Below are 19,296 nucleotides of genomic sequence, written 5' to 3' on the forward strand. Positions count from 1 at the left end.
ATACCCATGTAGCTTTCAGAAATGTAACACACTCCTTTGAAATTGTCACTTTTGTGTTCTAGTTTTTAATTTCTCCCCTAAAACATAAACAGATGAAACAGCTCTTTATATGACCTATGAAAATATTTATTTTCTTTCTTAATGAATACTGATATTTTATTTTTTAAATAGTGACACTTAAATACACAGACACCCTCCTCAAATTTACTAATCCTTCCAGCAAAGAGCCCGTGGCTAAGTTAATTTAAAAACATGTCTGAGCCTAGAAGAATAATTTCTGATCTCTCTCTCTCTTGCAGAAATTAGAGATTATAATGTACTGATACCAATCCAATCCCTTCTAACTGAACTTTAGACAAAATCCGTAACATTTCTTATAAAGAGATGCTTTCCCTTCAAGCGCGGCATTCAAGGAATTACAGAGGAACCCCCCAAACGCGCTGCTGTCGCTGCGCCATCGGGAGCCGAGCAGCGCCCTCTGCTGGGCCGGCCGGGGCCGCTCCCCCAGCCCCGCAGCGGCGACCCCGGGAGTGTCGGCCCAGCCAGGGGCTGCGGGTCCCTCCGTCCCCCCGAGCCAGGACAGCCCTCTGCTGTGGAGCCAGCCCCCGACACAGGGAACCGCCCCCTGATGGCTGTGCCCTGCTACTGTCGCATGAAAGCCTCCCAACAGAGCAGCTCCGTCACACTGTGACACACAGGGTGGACTGGCAGCAAAGTTCGCTTAATGAACCCATTTCTACCTAAAAGGGCACTTGACAAACTTCACCACTCCCATTTGAAACATTTTTAGACTACTCAGTTCACAGTGAAGGAAAAAATGTCAATTTATTCCTTATTAGTGAGTTTATTCTTACATTTTCTTCAAACTTCGGTAAGTGAGCTAACAACACAGCTCAAAAAACATTTCTCTACCTGTATCAAAAACCATCTCATCCTTCCTAAAGACAAGGTTTTTTGTTTTATTAGACAAGCAGCTTTAAACCATTAATGAAGGTAATACTTAAAGCATCTGGTCTTTCTAAAAGATTTCATTAAGCAATTCCATAGAGAAAAAAAAAAGAACTTTAAATCTGTCTTTTTTTCTTTGTTGTTTACAATGCAAAACTTAAATATAAAAGTGCAGAAGGCAAATGCAGCAAGAAATTAGCTGCCTGCTGTAGACAAATGTCATATGGGTTTATCAGGACATTTGGCTTACCAAGTTGCTATCTTTTCAACAGTTTTAATCAACATTTAGGTGTCTGTAAGTTGCACTATTAACAAAACAGTAACAACAGAACTGTAAACTCAAGGTGAAAGCTAAAACACAAACCAGAACCCCTATAAAATTACCAACACAGCAGAGACACCACCAGGCAGTTCTGAGGTAAGGGCAGCAGCAGCACACATTGCTGAAAAAAAAAAAAAAACCAAAAAACAAAAAACCCCAAAAAAAACCCAAAACCCAAAAAACTTAAAGAGCTACATAGGAAAAATATCATCCCTGTGCTTTTTAAATCATCTGAAGACGAACACATGTGAACATGCCCATTTATCAAGTTTATTTATTTATATTTGCCTAAACTAAGCCACTGCCACCCAAATGTCAGCCAGTTCGTCCGGTTTCAAAATTGGAGGAACAGCTGACATAGGAAACCCATGCAGGAACTGGTATCAGGCCTCTTCCCAAAAGAAAGAGAAACACAAAGAATCCAAACAGCAGCTCTGGCTCTTAGAGGATGAAGCACAGCAAAAGACAGGCAGCACTTGTCAGCTGAGATAAGGAACACAAGTGTTCCTCTGACTGTAGCTCAAGTAAGGGATGAGCAACCACATTCCTCCTTCTTCAAAGAGCAGATCCTGCAGTGCTGGGACCACAGGAAGAGACTGCAAGTAGAGCCACCACAGCCTCTCCCAAGGGAGGTGTGTGCTTCTCTTAGAAGGATCTTATCAAAAGCTCTTCTAAATATTTGAATTTCACCATCAGCATCCAGTGCATCCTACCATAAGCATTACCCTGCTTTACCAAAGTAGCATCAGGGTTGCTCCCATCTATGGAAAGTTTATTTACCAAATAACACACCTTCTAGCAATCAAATATCAGCTAAAAGTGGTGATAATGAGATTTCAAGAAAGCTACACAAAATGAACAGATTACACTGCAGTCAGATCCCTTTCATTTCCCTCTTGTTTCATGTCACCTTCCACTGCTAACTCATTCTCACCAAAACCCTGTCCCTCTTCAGTAAACTACTCAAAGAGCAATCAGTGAATAAACATCCATCACACTCTCACTGAGCACTACCTGGGCTGAGAACAGCATGAAAGTAGACTCATGATAATCTTCACCTCATTATTATGCTTTGAACATCACTAGGCACTGCAAAGCAAGCTACTTTCCTTCCTCTGGTTCAAGTGAAAAAGCAGCTCAGCAAAGTGTACAGAAATTCAGAGTTGTGAACCAGATATTCATTTTAAAAATTTAACTTTGACTTCTACTAATGTATTATTTGTATTTGTGTACGCAATTCACATGTTGTGAATAAAATGTAACATTTGAGTTAGTTAAGAAGGTTTAAAGGCTTGATAACAATTCATTTACAGATAGAAAGAGATTATGTAGATAGAAGATAATGTTTCCAGCTACTCACTTCAACAGAAAAACAAAAAGGGGGAAAGTTTAAATCCCCAAATTCCCAAAGTAGCATTCAGCTACATCAAGTGATTCTGCTCCTAAACTCTTCTGTGGACATCTCCTTGGACACCATCTGAGCCCCTGGATTAGGCAAACCTTTGATCTTAGCACAGCCAGCCTTGCTGATGTGGATTTTCAATGGAAAACATAATATTATATATTATGTAGTAATGTGGGATATCAGGTCTTGGATTCAATGATAGGCATTTCCAGTTCTACACCTGCAATACCAAACAAGTCCTGGCATAATAACTCACAGCCTTAATCTCCATATCCTACTGAGCACATTTCAAGTAATCTCACATACAGGTGTAGTCAAATAGAACTGAAAAAAGTTACAGAAAGATGACTGTCAAGGATAAACACCAGCATGGAATCACTTCCACCTGAGGAATAAGCAGAGGTCAGGGGTTTTCAGTTTGGAAGAGATATTCTGGAATATGTCAGTACACACACAGAGCTGTCTTCTGTTTCCCTACCTGTCTGCTGCTAATGGGCACTGTCACAATCTGTGGGAAAAACCAGCATGACAAAACTCAATGCACTGCTAGAGAAAGCGATGGTTATTCACAAAATCTCTACGTTTATTTTACCACTCCCTCTCTCCCAAGTTCCATCCACTCACATTCCCATACCCCTGGATTCCCAACAAGCACCTGGGGAAAACCCATTTGGGTACAACACCGAGGATGAAGGGTGCCAGCTATCAAGGCCTCACCACACCTCTGACATTATTCCTGGTGGAATTCCTGGTTTGGCAATGGTGAACGAGGTTTTGGACAAATCTTTTACACCCTTCAGGAGTCAACAGCTGTTGATGGGGTGGTCCTTTGCTCCAGAATTCTACTTACTGCAGCCTCAATAAATAGGAGACTGCTGTTCATCATCTCCCTCTCCATGACTGGTTCATGGTGGAGTCACAGGAAAACACATGGCATGTAAGATATGGGACACAATCCTGTAAACCCTCCTTGTGCACTTCAGGAGCAGGGTCTGCTCCTGATGAATCATTCATGCTGCAGTTCACCAGAGTGCAGGCCTTGCCGAGCACACCATCCTAATTTTACAGCCAAGGACAGCTTCCCAGAGAACTGTGGGTTTCCACAATAACATCCAGCATCCTTTCAATCCTTGTCCTGACGTTTCTTATGCTGGCTTCACACACATACAATTCTACAGGTGTTTCATTCATAAAAGCCTTTATATTTCCACTAAAAGTCTCTGGAATACTGGTTTAACAGGTCTTTGATCTGACCCAATAAAATCATTAAGAGATTTTCCACCTCCTCTCTGCCAGCTTGTAAAAAGCCTGAACACAGCTTCGCCCATGCAGCAGTACCTTGCATTCTACACAACCAAAACTGCTTGTGTACTTTCTACATTACATTTTTGTAGGAGCATCTTAAAAAGAAATATGAGCTGTCCACGTTTGTGCAGGCTGCTTATCATGCAGAGTGAAGTGGTGAAAAGAGAGAATCACAGTTTTTAGGGTCGGAAAGGACATCTGGACAGCATCCAGGCCAGCCCTCCTGGAAGGGCAGGGTCCCCTGGAGCAGGTGACACTGGAATGTGAGGGTTTCTGGGTTTTGAGAGTCTCCAGAGAGGGAGACTCCACAACCTCCCCGGGCAGCCCGGTCCAGTGCTCTGCCACCCTCAGTGCAAAGAAGTTCTTCCTCGTGTTGAGATGAAACTCCTTGTGCGTTAGTTTATGGCCACTGCTCCCTACCCTAGTGGTGTCACTGGGCACCACTGAAAACACTCTGGCACCATCTTGCTGGCACCTGCCTTTGAGGTATTTATACTCATTGATGAGCTTCCATCTCAGTCTTGTCTTCTCCAGACTGAACAGGCCCAGCTCCCGCAGCCTCCCCTCCTAAACAGATGCTCCAGACCCCTCCTCATGTTTTTTTGGCCCTCCGCTGCTCCCTCTCCTGCAGCGCCTCGTCTCTTTTGTACCGCCGAGACCAGAACGCGACACAGCGCTGCAGATGCGGCCGCGTTAGGGCCGAGGACGCTGCCCCGGCTCGATCCCCTCGCGCCCTCACCTGCCGGGGAACGGAGCCCGCGGTGCCGCCGCCCGGGCGCTGCTCCGTTCGCTGCGGGGGAGTTTCGGCGGCTCCCGGCGCGGCGCCGCTGGCCCTGCGGACCGCGGGCAGCAGTGCCCGCCATGGCCGGGCCGCGCGGCCCCACAGCGCCGCCGCCATCACTGACCGGGGGCGGGGCCGCTGCCTCGGGCGCAAGCGCAGCGCGCAGGGCTGAGGCGGGCGGCGCCATCTTGGGTGCGGGACGGCGGCGCCGCGCTGCCCCCTGGCGGCCGCAGCGGAGCTGAAGCCGCGCCAGGGAACGGGCGGGCTCGACACCTGAGGAGCTTCTTCACGGAAAAGGTAAGCACGTATTGCAGTGCCCAGGGAGGGGCTGGGGTCACCTGGAGGGGTTTAAGGAACGACTGGGGAACCCACAAGGATCATGGAGTTCAACACCTGGTCCTGCACAGGACACCCCAAGAGTCACACCATGGGCCTTAGATCATTGTCCAAACAGTTCCTGAATTCTGTCAAGCTTGGTGCGTGACCAATTCCCTGGGGAGCCTGTTCAGTGCCCAAACACCCTCTGCAGGAAAAACCTTCTTGTAATAGCCAGCCTGAACCTTCCCTGGCACAACCTTCTGCCTCCCCTCTGGAGCCACACTTAGTGCCATGGTTAGGTGCTGTTTGCTTGTAGGCTGGACTCCCTGCTCTCAGAGGTGTTTTCCAGCCTAATTGATTCTGTGATTACTACACCAGCCCTGAAAGCAAAGCTTCAGCGCTCACAGCAGCCCCAAAGCCACCTGCACATGAGGAAAGGAAGCTGTGGGCAGAGGAAGATGCAGCAAAAACTCCTGGAGTGTGGCCTTAAAAAAAAAAAAAAAAAAAAAAAAAAAAAGCTTTCCTTCAGAAAACAGAAAGCTCAACTCTGGAATCTGGAATAGATGACCTTTCTCCTTGTCAGTTAGATAAATAAATAAAAGACCCATCCAATAAGGATCATATTCCAGAAGAACCTGCCCTACATGGTACTGACCCAAAAGAGGAAGAGCTCCTTTCTCTCTATACCATTCAATTCTCTGTTCCTTTGTTAAGTTGCAGCTGTTGGAGGCTGAGGGAACACGTCAACCTGTTTTCTGAACTTTACAATGTAACCAGGGCAGTTTAATTTTATATAGTGGCAGAGCACTGGAACAGGCTGCTGAAGAAGGTCCTGGATTCTCACTCTCTGGAGACATTCCAAACTCACCTGGGCACAGTCTTGTACAACCTGCTCCAGAGGTGAGCCTCCCTCAACAGGGAGTTCGGGCTAGATGTACTCCAGAGGTCCCTTACAACCCTAACAATGCTGTGATTTGTAATTTTATGTAAGCCACTAGAAGGCAACCTAGGCTCAGTGTTCTCTAGAAATGCCAAGCTCAGCCATGCAGAGTGCCCAAAGCAGTACAGCAGTATGTACCAGCACTGCTCTGAACCAAACTTAAAGGACTGCTTCAAATAGAAATGAAATCTCCTTACTTATTTACATTATCCTCCATGTTCACAGGACAATACATTCCTCACATACACTTTTATTAAGCTTCTCACATTGTAATTAAGCACACATTCTACATCTGACATGCTAGCAAGGTTGTCAGGAGCCCACTTTTTTTCCTCCAGACACCTGTGGCAGTTGAAGTTTCATGGATTTCACACAAATGTAGCAAAACTTGTTTCCAGTTCTAAGCAGGGTGATAAAATGTTCTAACCATGTGGCAGAAACACATAAAACACAAGAAATTTGAGAAGTACAGCAGACAAAACAAGATGCAGGAGGACACATCTTTTAGGAGAGCTACACTGAGCAGTGACACTGTGCACCTCTCCAAACAGACTTCTGGGGCTGGCAACAGGGGTGTTGGCTTAAATACATTTAAAAAGAGTAAGATGGTGTAGCAGATGTTTTCAGGGCTCAGCCTACAAGAGAAACAACATTAGGCTATAGGAGCAATTCTCCTGATGACTACAAAAGAACCACTTCTGGGGTCAGGGCTTATTCTTCTAGTCCATGCTTTGTTAGTGTGAATATGACACCACCACATGTGAATGAATCTATTTGTGACTGGTCCAAGAGTGTTATCTTACCACAGTGACATCCTGTACAAGAAACAAGCCTGAAAATGCTATGGTGACTGAACCAAACCAGCACTATGAGGCATCTGCTTCCATCTGCATTGGTCAGAAGTTTCTGAGGTGGACAGTGCACGGACAGATGGGTAAGTTTACATGTACTATCACCTTTCCACACCTGCTGGATGAGGAACATGCTCAAAAGACAGTACATTCCTACTCATGTGTGATCCTGCTATAGCTTGTGTAAAGCCTGCTGAAACTGAAGTCCTTTCTGTAGCTGGGAGTGATCCTTCCTCCTTGTCCAGCCTCCTGTCCAGTGTCCCTTGCAGGCAACACTCAACTGAAACAATCACAAGGGAGCGAAGTAACAAGCTTCAGTTTGGCAGCAGCAGTAGATTCATAAGGATTAAGTTGAGCAGTAATTACAGATTGAAAAGAAAATACGCATCCACAGTATCTGTACAATATAATTAACTTCTCAAAAGAGGTTTTTTTCATTGCTATATTTTAAAGGTTGTCTTCAAATTACAGGTAAGTCCTTTAAATGCTTGAAAGGCATAGAAATTCCCCTTCCCACACAAAATCCCAAACAATGTATTTTAGCTTCAAAAATATTTTGAACCCACAAACAAGCTTGGTATCAGTTAATTGGGTAAAATAACTACGTGCTAAATAAAAGCACATCTGGTGGAAGGGGCGCAGAGAATGTTACAAGTGTGCTTGGTCTTCCTTGCAGCATCTGGCAGTGGGTAGCAGGACAGAAGCAGAAATCTCAGTGGGTCTCCTCCTCTGTCTGTTCTGCAATAGTTTCTGTGGCACTGGCATTGGCAGCAGAATTGAGAACCTCTCCAAAGTCTCCTCCAGCAGGTTTGCTTCCTCCAACTTTAGACTAGAACACAGAGAGAGCCCCAACAAAGCATAGTAGTTAGTAGGCATGCCAAACATGCTTAACTGTACAAAACCAGTATGTCTGGTTTGATAACTTTCAACAAAGCAGCTTTTCCAGGTCTAGGAGACCTCCACAATATTCTTGAAACAAATCTGTACATATCTGGCAGGAAACACTCACCAGCAGATTAACACAGTAATCTCCCTTTGACTTTGAGATACACGAAGCAGCCCTCATTCCAGGGCTGATTCCAGAGTCCAAAGGTTGATACAACCTCAGTTTCAAGAGGATAAAGGTATGAAGCCTTTCAAACCAAGAAGTCTTTAAGAGATTCAGAGTTAAAACTCGCTACTTTATTTCTCAAGAAAGAATTTTGGACATTTTTGAGGTTTAAGACCAAGTCCTGAGTTCTTCAGGGGAGCAGAGCAACTATGTTACTTTCTCCATGTAACATGTTTGCCTTTTGACTTCCCTCCGCCCATACTCTCTGTGGGACTGCAGGGATGTTAATGTCAATTAGTTGCAAGAAAAGAAGGCCCAGTTCCCCTTGCTATCACTTGCATGCTTCTCATTCAGCCCAGTGTGCCCAGGAGAAGTCAAATCTGGTTCTGATTACACAAATTAGTTATTTTTGAAGTGAGTTTTTACCTGGAGAAGTTATTAATGATTGTTTCTGACACTTGAGGCTTTCAGGAGTGAAGTTAAAATTAAGGTGCAAAGGCCTTTTGTCTTTTATGCCAGAGATGTATCCCAAGGTATTCTCCTGTGTAGGATACTAGTCCCTAGAAAGGCTTGAAATAAAAGCCTAGACAATTCTGGATAGCTAGCATTAGGTATTAATTATTTTGCACACCTAATACTAGCTGTTTGTGCAGGTTAGCTGGCTGCTAGTTCTTCTAAAGGCATCCTCCTGTATGACGTGCAGGCAGCCCGTTACTTTATTTCCAAATCATTTGGCAGAGAAACTGTTTCAACAGGACTTAAAAAGATGTTCATCCAAGTACCTCTTCAACAGTTTACCAGTAACTAAAAAATAGGCTGCCCAAAAGAACTTGAGTCTTTTCTCCATATCCACAGCTGCACAATCTATAAAATGTTTTAGAAATTCTTACCTTGAAGTTTTCAACTTTCTCCTCAAAGGATTTGAAAGTAGGAGAATTTCTACAAAAATAAAAAAAAGGATCCACAGAATTAAAACCACATCTACTTAACCTATAAACATCACAAACCAAGCAGACAGTTCCTTTTTCCCAACAGTAACAAGAGATTTGTTTGGGGCTCTTTCCCTGTTTTAAAGATACCCTAAAAATAGTTTACATCCTGATCCTCCCAAGTACTACAAAACTAAAATTCAGACATACTTGAATTGCAGGCTCACTTTCATCTTGGCAACAAAACATTGCCAGGTCCACAATAGGACCCTTCCTACCAACATGGAAGGGAGAACTAGCAAGTATTTTAGGTTTAGCTTATTATTCCCAGTCTTTTCAAACATGTTTCTGGCTTAAAGCATTTGTTCAGAAAATCTTAGTCATCACTTCTGGTTAGCCTAATACATTATTGCTGAAGAGAGCTCATCAGGTTTTTTTTTACTTTTTACAGGAAAACCAGTTCAGTTTACTTTGCTACATGTTCAATAAATAAAACATGGTTCACAGTGGCATTTTCTGCTAACATGTTACATTTAAATAAAACTCTCCCTTGCCTTTAAGTGCCAAAGGCAGCTGTACTTACAAATAATAAGTTCTGCATACAAAAAGCAGGACAGCTTGGGACTTCCAGTGCTGAGGGCTGGTGTATAATTCATTAGGGTCAGAAAAGTGGCTTAATGCTCCAAGTAGCTGTCACTGCTACGTGCAAATCTGTGCAACACTTTTTCTGCCTTTATGTAGGATGGAAAATGCTTGCCTTCATTGGACCAGGACTAAGGATTACTCAAAAATGTATTATATAAATATTGCAGACAAGGGTGTTTTTCAGAAGAAGCCTACAGCTTCCCTTCTTGCTTTGCTTGGCATTTGTGTGGGTCAGCCACACTCAGCTGCACTCTTTTCCCTTGGGAGAGCACACAGTGACACTTGTGTCAAACCAGACTCTCAGAGGGACACAGTGCCAAGCAAGTGGAGAGAAAAGGCAAGCACCCCAGATCACCAAGAGACTTCTTGTGAAACCACAGGGGTTTTTTTACTCACTTTCATTTTCAAAAATATATGCCAAGCTACTGCCTTTAAAACTTGGAATCACTTAGTAACATTACACCTAACAAACAGGGAAAAGCTGTTATAGTTTTACACCTAACAGTAGGGAAATGTCACTTTCCAGATGTTTGATAACCACCTCTGTTAACCAGAAATAAAACAAATTTTACCCTATATGTTAGTGCAGGAAATCCATTACAAAGCTGGGTGGGCTTTTTGCTTTTTTATAAAACTATGTTAGTTGACTTAAGTTCAATGTGACTTGATTCCACACATGAAAATAAATAAACCAAAGAGCTGGATTATGCATACATTACCTCATAATAGGCATACTAATTGAATGTTGTATGGAGCGTATACTACATGCCAGCATTAAGAGAAAAGAAAGCAAAAGGTTAGTTTAAGGATTACATTGAGAAGAAATTGGCTTAGAGAGCTGACTTCTGTAAACTATCTTTGGTAAACAGCCAAACAGTCTTACACAGTCTTAGTAATTGCTTGGGTTTGCTTTCTTAAATTGCTTAGCCATGCACACACACACAAGTACGTCAGAGCAAAAGCTGCAGCAACCTTTTTCTCTTTTAGAAAGATTCAAGTGCCATGCTTGTTAGTACTTGTTCTGCTTAGCTGCAACAGTCTGTCTGCTCCTTAAGTTTCTCAAGCAACAGGAATCATGCTGCATTTACAGTTTTGACAATAGTGAGTAGCAAACACTTGAGAGTCTTATAAATCAGCTAATCTTCCTACTAAAAAATTATCTCTACATCCAGAAGGCTTCCATTTACATTCAGTAAAATTTTTTACACTCATCAATACAAATTATCTACAAATAATCAACAAAAGCAGTCACATCAGTCAGTATTCAAGGTTGGATTTATGCTGGGAGCAGGATAAAGTCCTGTGTTCTGAAATTCATGGAGGATTTCTATAACTTGCCAGTGTTGCTATAAAGTTACTGTTTGTCCAGCGAGAAAACACATCTACTTCTAGAAGGTAATTGGATATAGATGAAGGAGCTCCTGCACAGCTTCAACACCACTACCACACACCTAATTTAGTTCCATACAGGAAATCCCTGTTTACTGCAGATACAAACAAGCCTTATATGTTAAATAATTCTTACCAAATACCACAACAGTAACTGAGAGTTATTACAAGTGATGATCTTAGGTTTTCATAACTATATATGGAATGTCAAAATTTTCTGGGCTTTATGGTAACTTTCAAGAGAATACTTTTCAGGCAGTTGTTGGGGAAGAAGAGGAGGGAAGGGAAACAACTCTCATAAAATGTACCTCCAAACTTACAATTAGCATCTCAGCACAATCAATGGAAGATACATTCACAGAAGAAAAAAATGTTCTATGTTTATTGCAGAAAAAGTTTTACGAGATCCTTTATGAGGGCTCATTAGTAAAATACCATGATAGAAAAAAGGCTGAGATCCCTTAAGGCAGATGCACAACTATGGTTTAATCTGTAGTTACAGTGTACTGGGAATCAGATACACAAGGCCAGATGCTTTCCTGACACTTCACTAATGCACAGCTATGTTTCATCTATTTACCCAAGCCCATTTCTCCTGTGTTTCATTCTTATGGATGGCCTGGCTTCCACAGGCCTTTCCAGATCACAGACAAGCTGACTGTCTCCTGGACTGTAATATATATCCTTCACTGTGATGTGGATTACTACAAGTTCTGGGCTTGCTACATAGCAGGTTTTCTTACAGAGCTACACTAGTTTCAGTCAATGCTCAGCCAATTCCCCTCATGCTGCAAGAAGTTTCTCTCTGCAAGAAGTTTAAGGCTAAAGAGGATTAAATACATATATTTACAAACTGTAGAACTGCTCACTCTGAAAAACAACAACCTATAGTGTATCACAGATGTTCTAACAGGTGTCTACAAAAGTTTAGTTTCATCTCAGACATCATTTAATAGAAGAACTATTCATGAATTCATGAAGAATTTACTTGCTGCTGGACAATACACTTGTGTATACCCTCAGTATCCAGTTTGCAAAAAAACACCACAAGATATTACATAGTTTTATCATACCATGATCTGGTTTGCAGGAGAACTGAATTAGATAAGTGCAGTTGATTTTTTTAACATAAACCACCTATTCTTCAGGTAATGCAAGAGGCACAATTAAGCCTTGAACATCTTTATGAAGAGAACTTGTATTTCTTTCCCAAATCACAGAATGCCACACTAAAGCACTCACTCAACTAGGCCATCAACTCAGGCAGTTTGAAAGACATGCCCTCTTTGCAATGCTCAAAAGCAAACACCTAGCTTAAAAAAGACAATAAATAAAAGAGGCACAGTAAGCTGCTCTCCAGTCTTCCATGCATTTTGTATTGTATTAAAGCTTTCTTATCCTCTACACAATCATTTTTTTAAAGCTAAAAAAATGATTTTTCCATTGCCTCACATTTTGAAAAGGCACAAAGAGGTATGCCAGAGTCGCAGCCTAGAAAACACAGCTCAACATACACAGTAGCCAGTTACTTTGTAGTTAAATTTCCAGCTGATATGTTATGGTATTTAGGAATCCATGATCAGAGATCAGACTTCTAAAGCAAGCAAAGAAAGTTATTCTGTAATCTCAGAGCAAGGCAAAGGTGGACTTCGCTCCATTATAGGGATGCAGTGCAAGAAGGGCCAAGTGCAAAGTCATGACTGCTCAGAAGCTACATCTTGGTACTGCTACTTTGCACAGAATACTGTTGCCTACGGAAGGAAAGTTAGCTTATCAAAACTTCAATAAATTCTTATAAAGAGAATAAAGGTATTAAGAAAAACCTAAGATGGAACAGAGTTCATTTTCATCATAACAAAGGGCAGAGAAAGCAAATACAAAAAGGAAGCAAAAATGCACTGACATTGCACTACCAGTCCCCCTTCCTCTCCATTTCAGTAATTTCCAAAATCACAGCTCCAGCAGCTGCCTCACTCCCTTTTGCAACTCCCTATTACATCACTTTGCAGTGCCCAAATCAAGATCTGTGTGTGATGTTTGCTGCATGGAATATGTCCATGAAATAGTCCAACAGGGAAGAAATCACACCACTGTAGCTGAGAAGTCCCTCAACCAAAACAATACAAGGGAAAGTGAAGCCAAAATGAAGCCAATGCAAGAGGTTAAGAACAAAAATGAACCTGCATATTCAGTACAAGTTCAAGTATCGGCCCATAAACTCTCACTTCCAGGAAAGAATTGAGGCATCTAAACTTTTCTGAAGCTCAGACTTGCCCTTAAGTAGTTATATAACCCTCAGACCTGAATTCAGATGAATTTGGTTCTCATGAAAAACATCTTTAATATTTTGTTTCAAGTGCAACTAAGATCTTTAGCAGCACTAATTCTTCACACTTTTATTTTGTTTTCTAAACACAGCTACCCCTGAATTTATATCGATACCTTTCATTTCCACCACCACCACGATTCTCCCTGAGAAGCACACCAACAGTGCAGACTTCTCTGATACTGTTACATTCTCTCCCAGGGGCACAGTTTCTGATAGAGTATTCAACACTCACAGAGCCTCTAACTGGAGTAATTAAGACACTCCTAAGGTATTCCTGAAGTAGGCAACAGATCTGAGTCTGTGCTTGTCCTTGTCCAGTGAAATAGTCCAATAATAACTGTGGAACACCACAGCCTTAAGGTAGAAATGTGACTCCTGCTAAGTGAGCAGCTGAGCTCTGTATCCAAAAGGAACAGAAAATTCTTCCAAGTTCTCACTGATGCTGAACAGGACATATTTGAGACTGGCTGCTATTCTTATACCTGATCAAACTGAGCTCACTTCAGAGTCTGAGTTCTCATAGCATCCTGTGCCCCTGCCCATCTCCTCCCCTGGGACAACAGCTCCCAGTTAGTACTCCAGTAGCCAAACCCCAACATCTTTATAGAGATCCTACTGCTCTCTTTAGCTCCTTAGTGGCGGAGTACAGAAAAGATTAAGTCAGGCTCAGATAGATGGGCTGAGAGGCAATGGACAGAAGTTGTTACACAGGAATTTTAACTGCTGAAAACACTGAGTATTTGCTTAGATCAAAGGTAATGTAGATGAAGTAAATAAGATACTGGCATTGCTAAAGTAATCAACTCAAGGATTGTTTCACTGGACAAACTATGAACAAAGAATGTATAAACTATTTTACATTTAGACTCTAGTTATTTAGTTAGAATCACAATGCTAAACAGCCATTGTAATAGACACAAAAAGGGGGAAATCTCTGTTCTGCCATGGCACAAACACTGTACAGACAAAGAAGGAGGAATCCTGCATGCCATTGACCTCAACACCATATTCTGTCTCCTGATAAAAAAAACTTGCAGCATCATTTTAGTGGGTTTATTTCTAACAAGGAAGAGAGACATAAATTATTAGGTATACTCAAGTTTTCGTGTTTTGAGATAGTTACCAGGTGAACATGAAGAAACATCTTCCCTGACATTAAATGGGCTTCAGTTTTACCCTTACTAACACTGAAAAAAAGAAGAAATTACCTTTTACAGAGAAAACTTAAATGAAAAACTGTAATGGAGATGGTCTGACTACATGCTTAGTTTGAGAAGCAATTCTTGTGTCCACCTTACCTAAAGGAATGTGAAAATGCCTGTAGTCTGCACAATGCCAGAGTAAGCAGTAAAGAGAGAAATGAACTTCTCATAAATATGAAGAAAAATCTGTAACTGTGTAGTTGTACTCAAAGCATTTTCTCACTAGACTCCATAAAGCAAGAAGTTAATGGCAGCACTTTAAAATGGCTGATTTTATTACACTGCTGCCAAAGCAGCAATATTCTGTGAGAATGTGTGAATTTCTATTTGCCCAATAACTGAAAAATAAGTTTAACAACAACAAATTACCTGTGGAGATGAATAATTGTATAGCTTCCAGTACTAAGAATTACATAATCCAGGAATTGTCAGCCAAGCATCTGATTGTATTGCATCCAGCAGGATTTTTGCAAGCAGCTCAAAATAGTTCTAAAAATTACTTGGCAGACTTACCTAATGTGTATGTAGGGCTGTGTCATTTGGCACAAAGTCAAAATATTGCATGCCAATAATATTTAAGAATTAAAAAGTGCCAATAGTCTCTTAAAAAATGTAATAAAATCAAGCCACTTCTATGAGGCAGAACAGCTTAGACAGAAACAAAACAGACTTGGAAGGAATTGACACACAAAACAAAAACAAACAAACAAATCCCCAAACAAAAACAACAACAACAAAAAGAGGAAAACAACAAAACACAAACAGTGAAAGACATTAGTTGTTTAAATATTCCACAAGCTGAGAAAGAGAGCAGGAATGACAGTGCTATGTGTACCCCGCAGCGGCAGGCAGACAGTGCCACCTGCAATCACACCAGAATAGCAAGAGCAGCAATGGAGGCGGCAGCACACATTGCTTCTCTTGCCTGCATAAAACACACACCACAGAACTCCTCAGCACCAGTGAGGACATACAAACAGATTCTGCAGCAAGTCTCTTACCTCCCCTAAAACAGTTGCTGAAGGCTCTGGATAGATTAGCTTTTAGAAGCACTAGGTATGTTAGCAGCATAAATTTATTGCAGTGATAATTGCTTAAATAAAAAATGCAATTACTTGGGAAAAGGTAAATAAACCTACCTGACATCTTCAAATTTCTTGGTTATGACTGAACCAACAGAAGAAAAAGCAGCAGAAGCCTTCTGACCAGCCTGAGACAGGGTTTCTGATGTTCTCTTGTATCTGTTTTCAAAAAAGCATTTAGTTTTTAGGTTTTTTTAATGAACACATAAGGAAAGTTTTAGTGTGTGTCTATTTGTATTAAATTCAGAGGTACACTTCAGCTTTGGGGTCATATGGAAAACGTGCTTAAGATGTTACTTTCAGCCTTTGCAGTCCCTTCTGGCTACAGCATCTCTGCCAGCTCTGACCAGACACAGTTCACCGACACGCACCTACTACCCTACCCCTAGAACAGATGCTATCTGCTATCATAGGATTTATTAAAATACAAAATAAACACACACATAAAACACCCCAATCAAGAAAAAAAAAAAAAACTCCAAAAAATACAAGAGAAAACAAAACACAAATAAACAAAACAAAAGGTCTATTTTTTGTGCCAAGTGTCTATTCTTGTACCACACAGTTCTGTCAACAAAATTCACCATAAAAAGTTTGAGGTACATCTTGTGACAATCTGTGGTTATTAACTGCAGAAGGCAGCTTGCTCTAGACCTTAAGTTAACAATTGTGTTTGGCAAGAACAGTAACTGTAACTTCACACTCCTCCTGCATGGGCTCAATTTACAACAATTTTTAAGGGTAGAAAACAAGGGTATTCTGTTGGACTTAGGACACCTTGGTATCTCAGATGTATCAGACAAAAAAAAAGTGTGTTAGAACAGCCCATATTTTGGTCAATCATTCTTCTTTTGCATGAGATATGGCTTGCAGTGTTCTTCTTTTTAAAAAGTCTGTTGATTTATCCAGAGAAATATTAATACAACTTAACTCTGTGTTATATATACTCATTTCACAAGAACAGAGTGTTTAGACGTGACACAAGACCTAAACAGTTTTCACTTCAGCAGTCTAAACAATCATCATGAGCTGGTACGTACGCCGTGGTTGATGTAACATCTTGCCAGCTTTTGGTAATGTTCTGCTTTAGTTCCTGTAGTGAGTTAATTCCCAGCTTTCTCTTGATTTCTGCTAGATGCTTCTCTTTGGCAGCTAACACTTGTGAGAGCGTCTGGATTTCCTCTTCCACCTGTGGCACCAGAGTTGTTAACAAGTGGTTAACAGTTAACAAGGAATACACCCAACCATTTAACTATATATTTCTTTAAAGCATCCACCAGACACCAGTAATGGGAGGGCTAACAGAGGTTTTTAACATTGCCTCACAGTCATTCCTAAATACTAAAAGGGAAATCTAACAGACACTACAAGAGCTAGTGAGAAAGTACTCTACCTGCAGCTAGCTCTGTTACTGGAACATGTACAAGGAAGTTGGTAACTAAAAGACTGCATAGTTAGAAATTAGTACCTATGATATGTAAAGGTTGAAGATTAGTCAAACCTAGGACAACTGCCAACCCTGTATTCTGCTTCCATGTCAGAAGATATACCAATGTGTGACCAGTACCAGGAAGCTCAGAGCATGTCTCTCATACACACATTTTGTCTCCTTGCTTCAACAGAAAGGTCCTTCTGTGGCTTAAGCCAGGATCTGGCTTAGACTGGATTCAGCCATAGGAGTGCCTTCCCCAGAGCAGGTGTGGAAATGGTGGAAGTCTGAGCAATCCCACAACACAGCACCTGCTCTGTAACTAGAAACCTATATTGTGTGTGTGCTTCCTTCTTTACTCAGATGGTCACTTAAGCCTGGAAACATGACCAGAGATGTCAGCACAGTTCTACAATGCCATTCTGTGAGCTTTATAGAAGTGACAGAGGCACTAAGGCCATATGTGTAAAGGCAAGGGCATCCCTCCCATCCTACTTCCTCATCCAGGCAAGATCACCCCAGTTTAGAGCAGCAGGCTGCCCACTCATTTAAGCTCCTTACAGAAGTACAGTTCCTTACAGTATTTTCAATGCACCTCTGTTTTGGATATCTTACATATCCTAGCAGGATCAGCCCACCCTCACTATCTTTGGCATGAAATGATACTCAGGACTGCCAAATACAAGAATGTATCAAAGTGCTTAATTTAAAGCTAAACTTTGTTTGTTAACCTTAGGCTTAAGTTAGTGTCTTTCATAAAGTCCCATAGAGCTACTAAAGAAAAAAGACTGGCTGCTTAATAAAGCTTGACTTTGGCGTGTATCAGGCCTGAATATTTGCATGTCTGTTTTTCAAAGAATGCTACTTTTTCTCACCCTTAAAAATATTCTGTTATGGACAAGAACAGTAACATGGTTAGACATTAGCAATACAGTGCCTACCCAGATCCTACTACAAAGCATTATTCACGAAGGAAACAGCTTTAGCTACTCCACACCTGTTGAGACAATACTTGGGTTTTGGTTTCCAACCATGTTCTCTTTGCTGATTTAACCCCTTCTCACTCGAGGGGAAAAAAAATGGGTTAGGTATTTATGTATCGTAGTTTAAAACCTGTGTATTCAGCACTTCCAGCTTAATTCCCCATCACTAGAACTGGCTGTTCTTTTCTCCTTGACACCCTTCCTTCCTATCTGTATATCTATATACCTGCAATATACAGGAGTGCCAGCTTTAGACACTCAGAGAATAACTATGCAAAGCATTAAGTGTATGTTTAAAGATAACATTATTCCAGATTTTCATCATCAAAACAAGTTTAAGAGCTATTTGCAAAAGAATTACCTTGGCAAGCTCTTTTCTTAGCTCATCCCGTTCTTCTTCTGAGAGTGTTTCTGCCATACTGACTGTAGCAGCAACATCCTCTCCAACCTCAGGTATAGAGTCACTCCTCAGCAGCCCTTCAGATTAATAAAAAGCATTAAAAGTGAGATCACCACAAGACTGCCAAACAGCAGCTAATATTAGCACATGGCTCTTCCATCCCAGTGCACAAAAAAAACTGATGAGAGGACACCAAAGTCATGCTCCCCAACTAGAGGAAGGAAACCAAAGGCATTTTACATTTCATTCTATCAAGCTGTATTAAAGCTCAATATAATGGCACTGCTGCTGTAATAGGAGATTGGAAACCTGTTGAGAACAACACATCCCACTGCTCTGTGAGAGAAACCAAGACACAGAACACTATGTCCTGACCAGTGTTTCCTACACAACCTTGCCCAGGAGTCTGTGCACATCTGGCACAGAAACTCTGGAAGTGCTGGAGATGCCCAAGGCCAATGCAGAGGCTCCCTCCCTTACTACTCTCTGGATCAGATTATGAAGTGCACACTGGGTGCAGCCACAAGCAAGGCTAACAACAGTGCAGAAAACTACTGCACTGTAAGTATGAACCCTGTACCCTGCTTGATCTCTCTGTCCCTAGTAACTGGGACCACAGTGCCTAGAAGGTTGCAGATATCATGGAACTGGAAATAAGCTGCTGGTTTGCACCTGGACCTTAAGGCAGATGGGAAGTCCAGAGACAAAGCTCAGGAATGAAAGGCTGTTGCTTCAAAGCAGGAGAGACTGATAAGAATGTGCATCCACTTAAACTGCTGCCTCTTCCAAATCCAGAAACCAAAACTCTGCCTAATTTTCTTACATAAACCACAAACATCTCCATGGTGTTCCTCAACTTTTGCTTTCACAGCTTCAGGGCAAGGAAGGAGGATGATATTTGTATTACCACGATGCAATAACTGTAATTATTCATTTTTTTACTCCTTAGTGCTTGCAGTAAGACCATTTTAAACACCTTTTATGCAA

The 19,296-nt window shown here is 41.6% G+C and overlaps 1 protein-coding gene across 4 annotated transcripts in view; it reads right to left on the reverse strand.

Moving 5' to 3' along the window:
• Positions 1-6,273: 6,273 nt before the first annotated feature.
• The window catches only part of TPD52 (tumor protein D52), a 42,049-nt gene continuing 29,026 nt past the window's right edge, over positions 6,274-19,296 (reverse strand). For 2 of the 4 annotated variants that reach the window (XM_058801600.1, XM_058801581.1), the window contains exons 2-8: positions 18,271-18,386; positions 16,538-16,686; positions 15,555-15,656; positions 14,512-14,538; positions 10,215-10,256; positions 8,812-8,860; positions 6,274-7,699 (exon numbers count right to left, since the gene is read on the reverse strand). In XM_058801600.1, the coding sequence (XP_058657583.1) occupies positions 7,583-7,699; positions 8,812-8,860; positions 10,215-10,256; positions 14,512-14,538; positions 15,555-15,656; positions 16,538-16,686; positions 18,271-18,386 (602 nt within the window). In that variant the 3' untranslated portion in view covers positions 6,274-7,582. Of the gene's footprint in view, positions 7,700-8,811; positions 8,861-10,214; positions 10,257-14,511; positions 14,539-15,550; positions 15,657-16,537; positions 16,687-18,270; positions 18,387-19,296 lie in introns of those variants that run through there. The other 2 variants (XM_058801591.1, XM_058801608.1) reach the window with 2 other exon arrangements.

Source organism: Ammospiza caudacuta, chromosome 1, assembly GCF_027887145.1.
Source record: "Ammospiza caudacuta isolate bAmmCau1 chromosome 1, bAmmCau1.pri, whole genome shotgun sequence".
NCBI lineage: Eukaryota > Metazoa > Chordata > Aves > Passeriformes > Passerellidae > Ammospiza > Ammospiza caudacuta.